General features: G+C 47.0%; 4 protein-coding genes across 4 annotated transcripts; 2 read left to right on the top strand and 2 right to left on the bottom strand.

Annotated features, from left to right (window-relative positions):
- Nucleotides 1-289: 289 nt before the first annotated feature.
- Nucleotides 290-720, bottom strand: EYB26_000273 (uncharacterized protein; the record flags this gene model as incomplete). The annotated part of the gene is made up of 2 exons (XM_054259590.1): nucleotides 290-528; nucleotides 597-720. 2 exons carry the CDS (start codon nucleotides 718-720, stop codon nucleotides 290-292), a joined length of 363 nt encoding a protein of 120 aa, XP_054115565.1.
- A 1,038-nt stretch (nucleotides 721-1,758) lies between these two features.
- On the top strand, nucleotides 1,759-2,361 carry EYB26_000274 (uncharacterized protein; the record flags this gene model as incomplete). Its single annotated transcript, XM_054259591.1, has 2 exons — nucleotides 1,759-1,941; nucleotides 2,011-2,361. The coding sequence occupies 2 exons, from the start codon at nucleotides 1,759-1,761 to the stop codon at nucleotides 2,359-2,361; spliced, it is 534 nt and encodes a 177-aa protein (XP_054115566.1).
- Nucleotides 2,362-2,557: 196 nt separating this feature from the next.
- Nucleotides 2,558-5,771, bottom strand: EYB26_000275 (uncharacterized protein; the record flags this gene model as incomplete). Its single annotated transcript, XM_054259592.1, has 7 exons — nucleotides 2,558-3,005; nucleotides 3,059-3,238; nucleotides 3,287-3,590; nucleotides 3,638-5,045; nucleotides 5,108-5,278; nucleotides 5,328-5,638; nucleotides 5,702-5,771. 7 exons carry the CDS (start codon nucleotides 5,769-5,771, stop codon nucleotides 2,558-2,560), a joined length of 2,892 nt encoding a protein of 963 aa, XP_054115567.1.
- Nucleotides 5,772-6,763: 992 nt separating this feature from the next.
- On the top strand, nucleotides 6,764-11,458 carry EYB26_000276 (uncharacterized protein; the record flags this gene model as incomplete). The annotated part of the gene is made up of 1 exon (XM_054259593.1): nucleotides 6,764-11,458. The coding sequence occupies one exon, from the start codon at nucleotides 6,764-6,766 to the stop codon at nucleotides 11,456-11,458; it is 4,695 nt and encodes a 1,564-aa protein (XP_054115568.1).
- Between the last annotated feature and the right edge of the window lie 485 nt (nucleotides 11,459-11,943).

Consider the following 11,943-nt stretch of genomic DNA (forward strand, 5'->3'; position numbering starts at 1 on the left):
ACTAAGTACGCCATTAAGAGTTTGTGTAGTATCAACCTATATCAACCTATAAAGCAATTCCCATCTTCAAATCGCCACACGAATATTCGCATCAAACACCATCAAGCGCCGCGCTCAACAAAATGCAACAACATGTATATAATACAAGCCGTTTTAGTTTTTAAATGACAAATTATGTTTCCCGGCGTCCAGAAAAAATTATACACGTGAATGAAAAAGTCGCCTGTTCTGATATGGAGGGAGCATAATCCCTAATCCCCGGTTCGCTTTCTTATAGTCATTGTCGCCGTCACAACTCATCAAGTCCTGCGGTCGATGCAGCCTCGTACATGACATTGAGAGCACCGGTCGCCGCCGGACCCCCGTTTCCTTGCAAGATGGAGCTTGCAGAGGGGATATATTCTTTGATCATGGAGACGTCGGCGGTGAAGTAGTAGTGGACATGTCCGTATATTTGTGCGACGTGATCGGGGAGGTAGACGTAGGCAGCAGTGCAGAAGAGGGAGACGATGGTCAGGACTATGAAATCTGCAAGTTCGAGCGTTAGTCGGTTGGTCTCTCGAGAAGATGAGAACAAGAGAGAAGGGGAAGCGTACTAAAGATGAACTTTTCGGTGGGCGTAAGCATGTACAAGGCAAACGTCACCTCGTACTGGTAGTTTTTCAAGCGTAGCCATCGCAAAAAGGATGTAAAGACTCCGGGGGAGGGTGAGACAGCCATTGATGCAGATGATATTGATATAATTACGTTGCAAAAAAAGGCGCTGATAATGTTGCTCGAGGCAAAAAATCGGGTTGGTTGGTATGGATTGACAATCAACGTGGTTTAATTAAGTCTGTAGTTGCACGGAGTACACACTTTTTCTTATCGTGACAGAGCGGAGACAAAAGGGGGGGAGTGGCGACGGCAAACGAACCAATTTCACGAATCAGACAAATCAGAAGACGCCGAGGCAAAGCAACTTTGGAAGTGGTTGAATGCTCAATGATTTGAATTGGCTTTGCCGTGAGTGCATGAAACTATTGTAGAAGAAATGCGAAGGAGTGAAGTGAAGTTAAATAATAAAGAGGAGGAGAAGGAGGATGGAAAGCTTTGGCCTCGCGGATAAACTGTGCGACAGATGCTAGCTTTACGGTTGGCCACATACAGAGTTCACATCTCTTGTAATCGACTAAATAGTAAACATCTTTCCCCATGACTGGTGAATGGAGTAAATCACTCTGACCTACTGTAGTACGTTACCTGCAGTGCGTACTACGTACAATATGTAAATGTTGTTGCCTTCGGCGCAGCTGTATCGCAATGCCGACAGCGCGAAACCTGGAACGGATCCGATTTACCTCGGCGTGTATCCTCTGCGTTTCAATTTTCCAGTTTCCACAATTCCGTACGAATAAGGGAATCGGTCACACATTCAAGGTTGATTCAATGATTGATGGGTTTGACGTAGTAGAGTGCCTCTCACCTTCTCGATTTCCGATGCCAAACTTCAACACTCAAAGGATCCACATGGCACAAGTCACAGTGACTGACTAGCTTCGGTCCAGCCTTACGTTGACGGCTGACCCAATCAACCGCTTCGTTCGAATTTGGAACGAGATACGACTCATACGATTCATACGAATACGGCTGGATCGGATTGACTCAAAGAACGAACACTTCCGTAGTCCGGACATACCCTGACGTCGCACTGGCGGTCCTCTCGGAACTGTTCCCTATTGCTCGCGTACGTACTACGTAAGGTACGAGTCGAGCAAAATGCGGAACCTCTGGTCCAAGGCTCCGAATGCCATCTACACAGCATGCCGCAGCACGAATAGACCATCCTTCTCAACGTGTCCTGCCCTGGCCGTCAAACAATTGCCCCCGCGTCCAAAGCTGGATGACAAGGATATCACCGGCTCGTACCTGAAAGGGACAGGTCCCGGGGGTCAGAAAATTGTACGTGCCGTCCATTCCTAACCCGCTGTTTCCCTATCCCTCTCTAACATCTCCGGGCATGATAAACAGAACAAAACAAACTCCGCCGTCCAACTCATCCACAAACCAACCGGCATCGTAGTAAAATCCCAAGCAACCCGCTCCCGGTCCCAAAACCAAAAGATTGCAAAAGAAATCCTCGCTGCAAAAGTCGAGGTATTGGAGAAGGGAGAGCAGAGTCGTGAAGCGATCAAAAATGCATTGAAGAAGAAACGGAAGGCTAGTTCGATGAAGAAGAAGAGGAGGAAATATCGGGCTTTGGAAGAGGCGAAGCAAGCGCAACCACTACAAGATGGTGTTGAGGAAGAGGTGGAGGAAGATGGGGATGAGTACGAGGAGGAATCTACGACGACGGCGGTAACTTCGACAACGACGCGCTGAAGCAGATTACGGTTCTAAAACGTGATAGCGAGTCCTTGCAGACTGCCAACCTGACAGCTTGACATTTATGATGCTTGTCAAAATCAATGGACAGGGAACTTTACTCGACATGACCTTCATCCGGTGTCGCGGTAAATGCATTAGGTATGGGTGTCTAAAATCAACAGAAAATGATGCACATGCTTCATAAAACATCTCACGCTGTCATGTAACTGGCAAGAATTTTTTGAAGTTCAGGATTGAGTCGTTCCTGAACAAATTCATTAATCCGACCATCCTGCTTGGAGTTGGTCTCCTTCAGGTATTTTCCTGTCCACACTTTCAAGTCGGCCCCGGTCTCTGGCCATGGGTCCTTCGGGCGAGGTCGAACAGTGTTCAATTGTGTGAATCCGACTCCGAACGCCATGTCATCCACGTCGTGTTCCGTGATGATATCATCTCGTGCGACGGGAACGGGAGGCAGCTCTAGCAGCTTGAGAAGAGCTTCACATGTGAACCCCCAACCCTTCTTGTATTGCTGCGCAAAAGCTTCCGAGTTGGCCAGTGTTTTCGTAAACGAGATGACTGCCGTCTTGCGATCAAGCGGTCTGGCGAGCTTTTGCGATTCTGGTAGGATGACATTCAGATAGAGTGGAGTAAATAGTCTAGATTTATTAGCCAACTATACTCAATCTTAATATGCAAAATGTAAACTCACTGCGCTTGAACCTTGTCTGTGACCTGGATGAAAAAGTCTGCACTGTAGCCTTGATCATCCCGTGCCGAAACAAAGTGGTAAAAGCGAACGAATCGCAACTGCAAGACCTCGGTCTTGGAGTTTTGCAAACGAGTCAGAATAATCTGCATGATGGAGACGAAGTATTGGTCCAGAGCAGTACTACTAAAGGTTAGTCTCGGCTGATGGATAATCTGACAGGAAACTTACGCAGGGAAGCTTCCAATCACACTTTCCAAAAGGTCGAATCCATGACTCTCATTTGCTTTTGTGGAGAGCAATTTCTGGAACAGACCTAGGATAGGTTCGATCTGATTGTTCTGGGAAATGAATTGGGCACCACGAGGAATAATCGCAGAGAGTAACCGGACCAATGCAGGAACATTGCCCTTGGACTCCCACATGACCGGCATGAGAATAGGTGCAATCAGATTCTGGTAGTACTCTGGTAATGTCGCGGACGAGTTTGCCTCAAGTAAAGCAGCGAACAGTTGGAAGACATAAGGCATGAATTCTAATCTGATCAGCAAACCTATCTACTTAATGATGGGGCCATCTTACCTTGAACGTCTGCCTGAAGAACCTCGGCGAACGGTGCATAAAGTGCTTGTTCCAATTTCTCGGGATTGGCAGGAGCAGCAAATCTGATAAAGGCTCCGATTGATTCGAAATGATAATAGTAGAAGCGCGGGTTGCTAGGGTTAGCACTAATTATTCTGGTGATTTTGATCAAATGCTCCAGAACTGCATCAGTAAGTGGAACAACTCCTTCCTTGATGACAATCAAAACTCTCATCACACATTTCATCAAGAATTCGTTTTCTTGCACCTTGGGTGGTGAAGGGTCTTTTTCAATGAGCTGGAATAGATGCTCGAGGAGCTCCTTGGCCAAGGGTGTGATATTGGCTGGTGAAATCACGGGCTGACCTGCAGGATCGTGGAAGGCAAGCACTCGTTCAACAGCAATAGCTGCATAAGTGTATACCACATAGTTGTCCGAACCCAAATGCTTGACCAACAGAGGGAATACTTCTTGCCACTGCAGGGGTGTAATGATACTCCTGAACAAGTAGAGATATTTGATGGCATCGACTTTCAAAATAGGATTAATCCCGCCGTCGGAAACCAAGTCCGCCGCAAGGTGTTTTTGGAAGAAGTCCGCGATATCAACGAGTTTGCTGACCGTCGTGATACCATGAGAAGCGGTCGCTGCACCTTTGGCAGCAATTGCGGAGAACAAATATGTGGCGGTGTCTTTCGACTTCCAGTTGGACGATGGGTCTTTTGCGTATTCGGCAAGGTAATGATCTGTGTACTGAGAGACCACTCTTGTGACCGAGTCTTCGAATTTCGTTGCCAATTGTCGCACAAAGTCAGTCGCTGCTCGGCGTCGGGTATCGCTATCTGAACCCTCCAAGTCACGACGGATAAACTCAATTGGTTCGTCTTCAAAAAGCTCTTCATCTGATTCTCGCAAAGCAATGTTTGGCAGAATGACCTTTTCAATGACCTGGCTCAGAGTTCCTTGATCTTGGAAAATTTTGGCGTGCTCGGGCATGCTTGTGGTTGATGTCAAGAACTGAAGGGCCTTGCTAATCAGTATATCGTATTTCGTCTCCTGGCCGACAGTCGTCAACAAGTTCCAAGAGTTACCAACGAACTGTCCGACATGAGGTTCGAAAACATCGCTATATTTCTGGACAAACAGGGTCAACACTTCGAAGATACCAGCTTTGACAAACTCCAAAACTCCTGCTTCGGATTCATCATCAGTGTGAAGTAGTTGGTTGTCATAAAGCAAGTACTTGAGAAGCAGGTTGGCAATGGACTGCGTATTGTCCTCCACCAGTGGCGCCAAATCTTGACAATTCAAATCGTATAAAAGTTTGATCATAAGATCAAGCTGTTTGAATCCTTGCAATAGAGCCTCTTTGTTGGATTTATTTTCCTCGATATAAACATCCAGGGCCTGCCAACAATCAGTTAAACATCCTTCAAATCACGAGAAGTAACACAGAAAATTGATCGTACCTCGAACAATGCCAAATATGGTGTTGAGAAAGTGTTAAGCACATGGTTGATCTCGGTGAACAGGTCATCTGATCGGAATAGAGGACGCCATCGTCGGAAAATGGAGTGTGCCACTGTGAGGACTCCATTGTTGACAACCGGGTTCTTGGGGTCTAATCGTGATGCTAGATCCTGTTTTATGTTAGTAACGACATGTTACATGGGCCGGATTTAAACGTACGGCAACAAGAGTATCCCATCGCTCCCAGAAATCACTGTCTGCAATCACGCTGACTGCCTCGCCAAGCTGGGTCTGGATTCCACCGGGGACATTGATCATGAGGTTGATCAACTCCCGCTTAATTGTGACAACCTCATCCTGAGGCAACTTGTGATTTCCATCTTCGTCGACCCAGCTTCTTCGGATTAGGTTTTTAAAACATAAGGCACTTGCCAGCCGAGTGTTGTATGGAAAGTCTGGGGATGCGGTGATCTGGAGCAGGTATAACGAGAAGCCGGGTTTTTTCTCTTCTTGCCGAAGTGCAAGTTCGGCTATAGATATTGAGTTAGATAGAATAAATATTCTGTGTTGTTAATAAGCCGGTCAGGACCTACCTTGTTTGTTTTGCCTGGGGTCCAAGCTGGCTTCTAAAAGCTGCGCAACAGCTCCCAGGTTATTTGCCATTTTTGGCACTCCTTCAAACAACGGAATGAAAAATGAGTGATGAAGGATTGGCAGATATGATTAGAGAGAAGAAGCAGGCAGCTGTAAACACCAATTGCTTGATGACACAACACGCTAGACAAAGTATCTTGATGTAAAATTGAAGAAAGAAAGGTTGAACGCCGCTTTCCCTGTCTGGCAGTTTGTTTGGCACACTGCGGGACCTTCTGAAGGCGGTGAGAGCTATGCGCGACCATGGCGGGGAGGGCCTGGCATAACGTTGTTCCTGTTCCGACGGCAGCTGACTCAGCGCCGAGAGCAAATCTGATCATGTGATCACGGAAGAATGATTAATCCGCGGTTCTGATCGGCCGTCGCCGGCTTGGCATGCCAAGATTGGTCGATTCTTACGTCCGACGTAACAACTGGCCCCATCAGTCGGGAATCCTGTTGATCATCCATCCTGTTTGTTGTTCATCCTTTGCTTCAGTTGCTCCTACTGCTCATCATGTATTCGTCTTAATTTGTTCCATTGGATGCGCCGGTCATGAGCCCAATGCCCAAATTCTGTTAGCCTTCCGCTCGTGATACCCGTTCCTAATCGCTAGTTATCAGGTGCCAGTGCCACTTGGTCATCCGCTTATCTCGATATCTGCGCCTAAGAGTGTTTGTCATTCGATGAGGATGGAGAAGGCCACCCAGACCTCCGAGACCCAATTATAAAATATCGCCTTCTAGGCTAGTTACATTAGACTACTACCCTGCAAGTCTTGAATTTATCAGTGCACCTTGATGGTGTAAAAAACGCTCCGTCCAGAACATACCAGGTTCCTTTCCACCTTGATCAGCACCCAATCCAATGCGCTGTTAATTATCGGGATTGCTCGCAAACTTCCACAACTCATCACCAGTCTTTCCAAGTAGTATCAAGTGCTAGTTGAACTTGCGCATGGTACAGTTGCTATCCATTAAAAAGATATCCCGTTACGTACGGACGTCGTTCACACGTTCGGATGTCTTCCGAAAATGATCCACCTGCGAAACCAACTGCATCTTCCTTTGCAGACGTTTTCAAGACATTAGCATCAGGTCGCCGGAAATCTCTCTCGCCTCTCTCAGCTTCTGAGAGCCCTACGGAATTTCCAAACCATGGCATCGACGCTCGCAGGGGTTCCCGTGTAACGTTTGGATTTGAAGGGATGTCGCGCGGAAGTATCTCCAACAGTTCCTTAGACCATGCCGCCGTTCCGAATTATGAGACCGCGCTCGAGAATCTAAAGAATCCAGTGCTCGCTATAGACGAGGTGGAAATACTTGCCAAGCATTCAACCAAGTTTCCACCTGAACAAATCGTATCTCTCTGGGAAGCAAGTTCCTATCTCCTCTGTCAGGCTGACTTTGACGATGCCCGGCAACGATCATCTCGATTCTTGGACACAATTGTCGGGCGACCGGATCTGTCAACACATCTCAAGACTCAACTATGCAAGAGTATATTAGCTCCCACGCCGGCTGACGTGATACCCACACGGGTCAATGCTCTCATCGCGCTATCCGACAATGGCAGGAAATTAGACATCATGCAGGTCAACGTCCTGCCAGCCCTGGCTGTTGCCCTATTTACGTTATTCAAGGCCGTCGCCAACCTGCGATCAAAAGCGAAGAAGAGCAAACAACCACGGGCCATTGAACTTGAAGAATCGCATTTGGAGAATCTTTTTGACTTCACCCTTAACGTTATCACCCTCCAGAATGTCCCGCTAGAAGAGAAAGATGTGACATACTTACTCGAAGAAGTTCTCAAGGTTTGCAGGAAAACTGCGTCTCCTGATGATCTCAAGAGTGCGCTCTCTATATTTGACGCCATCATCTCTTGTGCCGACGTGCCTGATAATAGTTTCGTTCCACTATTAGAGGTTCTATGCAGCATTCACGCTTCAGTGAAGACTCTTTCTGGTCGCACCTCCCAGGTGATGCGCAATATAGTCAAATCTTCTAAAAGATTGACCATGCTTGAGCTTCTATACTCATTTCTAGAGGAAGATCCGGAAGTCCACGGCCGAAATCTAAACGTAGTGCGCGGCGCGGTCGAAACATTTACTGATATAATCCGATCTCACGACCGAAAGAGACTCCCCGAACTATCATTTTCAAGATTGATCGACTGTCTTCAGGCAGTCGTGCCACTGAAGAGCGGCAGGCTTCACGCGGCTACTCTTGAGTTATGTGCAAATCTCTTGGATGGCGATTTTGCTTCCATCTGTATAGGGGAGCCCGATTGGAAAAGCTTTGTGAACCTCCTTATCGAATGCTCTGGCGGAACTGGCCAAGAAGTCACTGACAATGCACAATCTCCTGTTGTTTCTCCAACGAGGAGTGTAACACCTGACGATCATCTTGCTGCTAGTGTTTCACGGCTCTCAGCCCTAGTAGAGCAATTATGGGAACAGTTGAGCTCCGAACAACAATCCGAAATCAGTCTTTTCTTGAGGACATCGCATCGCTTTCTCTCGCCGACTCAGGTGCGCCTTTTAATTGACCATCTCAAAATGAAGAAATCATATTTTCCAGGAACTGAAAACTGGGAGCAGGATACTAAGTGGCTAGTTAATTCGTTTCTTCAGACGCCTAGCAAGTTGTCAGATGTGCGTGCCTTTGCCTTGGAGGCGCTCGAAGAGGCAATGTTCCAAGACAATAATCTAGTCGGTTTTGAGCAAGCAGGTGTAATCGACCTTTTACTCCGGAACTTTGCAGATGAGAAAGACACAATCTACTTGTCATCACTCGTCTCGGTGATGATTGAAGTCGCTGCACGGGTAGATGATGACATCTTTCACACTATTGTTGATACTTTGAGCTCACCTATGTCTTCCGACTTGCTTGAAGAGGATGACCCAGCTATCTTAAGCGGACAGCTATCAGAAAGCCGCCGCAATTCTGCTTCCGTTCTCGAGCCATCTCTATCAAATGCTTGCATGATGGGTCTTGTTCGACTCTTCCTCCGATTCTTGAATCTGTCAGCCCGACGAGCAGCGTTGCTATTCGAGACTCTTATTTTCATTGTAAAGACGCCAAGGAGAAGACCCGCCGATGCCATGCTCACAGTTCTCAAGCTGTTATTTCGGTTACGCTGTGACTCGTCTGGTGCGATTTGGGTTACCACAGACATTGAAAACGACTTCCTGGTGGCTGTGTTGAGCCGAAACCTAGATGTTGGGGTCAAGCAGTCTACAACTGCGGAGGGGTCTTCATTGGAGCGGTCCTCCGTGAATAGCGACGATGGCCTCACTGCAGGTACAGCACGACTTTCTCTGCGCAATCAATCTGTTTCCATTGAAACGCAAAGGTCAATGCCTCGGATGAGTAGTTCATATCTACGCGGCACCACGAAATCAATGCCTCCTAGCTGGATGCAGATAGATTCGAGTCTTCCCGACGAACCATCAACGGCTGCAAGCCCCTTTGTCTATGCTTATAAGACGGCAACTGAGGGGAATGCAGAGCCATCGGATCAAGCCAGGGGAGTGTTGAAAGTCAATGTTTATCTTGAAACAATCATCGACCTGCTCCAGAAACGCGATACTCCGTGGGATGTTTACAGCTATATCCTTGCTCATCTGGGCCCGCAACTCAGCAACCGGGCTTTCTTCTCCAGCGCGGTTCCGCAGATTCAAATGCTTCGTAATATACTATGCGGCCAGATCAAGGGCGAAATGTTCCGCGAGCCGCCGGCTATATCTGGTATCAAAAAAGCAGATGTCGCTATTTGCATCTTTGATTGCTTGGCCATGCTGGTTGGATTCCACCACTACTTTGCAAAGAGCGAACAGGATGAGTTGGTCCGCGCATTTATGCTTGGAATTGGATCTTGGGATGGCACTTCCCGAGGCTGCATTCACGCTTTGTCCGTGTGTTGCCACGAGATACCATTGTCAGTGACGAAATCATTGAATACGATTCTTGACAAAATGGCCAAAGTGATTACCATGGCCCATGTTGCAGTTCATATATTGGAGTTCCTAGCACTTCTCGCTCGGCTTCCTGAAGTTTACATCAATCTACGAGATGAAGAGATTCGTACTGTCTTCGGTATATGCATTCGCTTTATTCAGACAAGCAGGGAACAACGCCTGAAAAGCGAATCGGCAGCTACTCGCACCAGTACAATCCCCGCACGGCTCAGCGGTGGTTTGAGAGAAATAGCCGCAATGCAACCCGACTCGTCCGAAACGAATATCTGGCAGGAGAGCATGTCTAACTACGTGTACACATTGACGTACCACGTTTTGGTGTTCTGGTTCCTGTCACTCAAGCTCCAAGACCGCGCGAATCACGTGAGTTGGATAACGAATCGACTCATTTTCACAGATGAGTTGGGCCATGAAGTGGTTGAGGAACAGACCGAAGTGTTTATCGACTTGATGCAGCGTGTGACATACTCCGACTTGGGCGATACGATTCCTTATGAAACCTTCCCTCCATCTCCGGAAGACGGGCCTGTCAGCAGCAAGTCATGGATTATTGGGATGAGTATTGTCACGGTTGAAACTGCTGGTGTTTCTGGATTGACACAAATCACCAAACGAATGGCTTCCGGGACAACTTATGCCGAATATCGTCAGCGGACTGCTCCAGTGCTACCTCATCAAGTACCTGCCACCCCTGATACTCTGTCTACTTTTGATTCGGCAAGTCGGACGGCCATTCTGCCTTCTCATGTTCTGCTTCAGATGGTTACTTCAGCGTTTCCTACACCAAAAGTATCACAACCCATACCATTACCCGATGATGCCATGACTCGTCGAGCAATCAGTTCATTCGATAGGAATGACATTGTCGATGGACACAAGGTTGGTGTGATATTCATTGATAACAACCAAACCACAGAAGCCGAGATTCTAGCAAACACAGCTGGCAGTCCAGATTACAACCATTTCTTGAATGGTCTCGGTACCAGAGTATCCATCCGTGGAGCTCAATTCAACACCCAAGGTCTTCACTACGATATCGATGGCGAGTATACATTTGCCTGGAGGGATCGTGTGACCGAAATGGTCTATCACGTAACCACCATGATGCCCACGAATCTCGAAAATGATCCGGCCTGTGTTGCCAAGAAGCGCCATGTCGGCAACGACTTTGTCAACATCATATTCAACCGATCCAACCGACCGTTCAATTTCGAGACGATCCCATCGCAATTCAACTCAATCAACATTGTCATAACCCCAGTATGCCGAATCGCCGAGTCTGATTTCAGTCACGATGCAGACACTGCTCACGACTACAGCAAGTCATTCTACGTAGTTAGAGTGATGAGTAAACCCGGCCTACCAGAATTGTCACCCTCATCAACACCAAAAGTCATCTCAGGCAAGAATCTAGCCGCATACGTACGCATCCTAGCCATTAACGCCTCTGTGTTCTCCTTGGCGTGGAATCGCGAAGGTGGCGAACACATTTCCTCATGGAGGAACCGGCTACGCGAAATCAAACGTCTTCGCGATCGAGTCATGGCCTCCCGTACGTCTTCGGTCGATGCGTCCGAGAGCGGGTTTTTGGGTCATCGTCGCAATACGCGCACGAATATCCATGTTGAGGATGAGATGGCGAGCCAACGAGTACAGATGCGTCCTGATATGGGTGGAGACTGGAATGCAGACAATACTATCTCCCAGGCATTGGACTTTTCTCGATGGACAAGATGAACATCCATCATGTAACGCTATTATACTAACGAAGCAACGACCACACTTGATTATATATCATGGATCTTACGAACGCAGCACACACGTCACATGTAACCAGTACATCCTTGTTTTTGTGTTGTTTGGTTCGTTTTTCCACACCAAAAAAAGTTTCTTATCGAATCCTTGGGGTTCGATCAAAAATTATCTCATTTTTTTTTTCTTTTCTATTCAGTTTGGCGATGTTAGAGATCATGGATACGATTAGCGATTGGGATGGACTATGGGATTTGTTATATTTATGACACAACAAAAGTTTTTTTTCTTTTTCTTTTCTTTTCTTCATTTATCTCATTAAAAAAAGTCTCTTCTCAATTAAAAGGATTTTGATGTAGTTGGGTATTTTGATTGAAACACCTAACTTACAACCTTGAAATTTCGTACTACAAATGTGTAGATTTGTAACTAAATGTCGTTGAAAAGATAAATTGTAAAGCTCACGCAAA

This window comes from Talaromyces marneffei, chromosome 1 (assembly GCF_009556855.1).
Source record: "Talaromyces marneffei chromosome 1, complete sequence".
Taxonomy (NCBI): Eukaryota; Fungi; Ascomycota; class Eurotiomycetes; order Eurotiales; family Trichocomaceae; genus Talaromyces; species Talaromyces marneffei.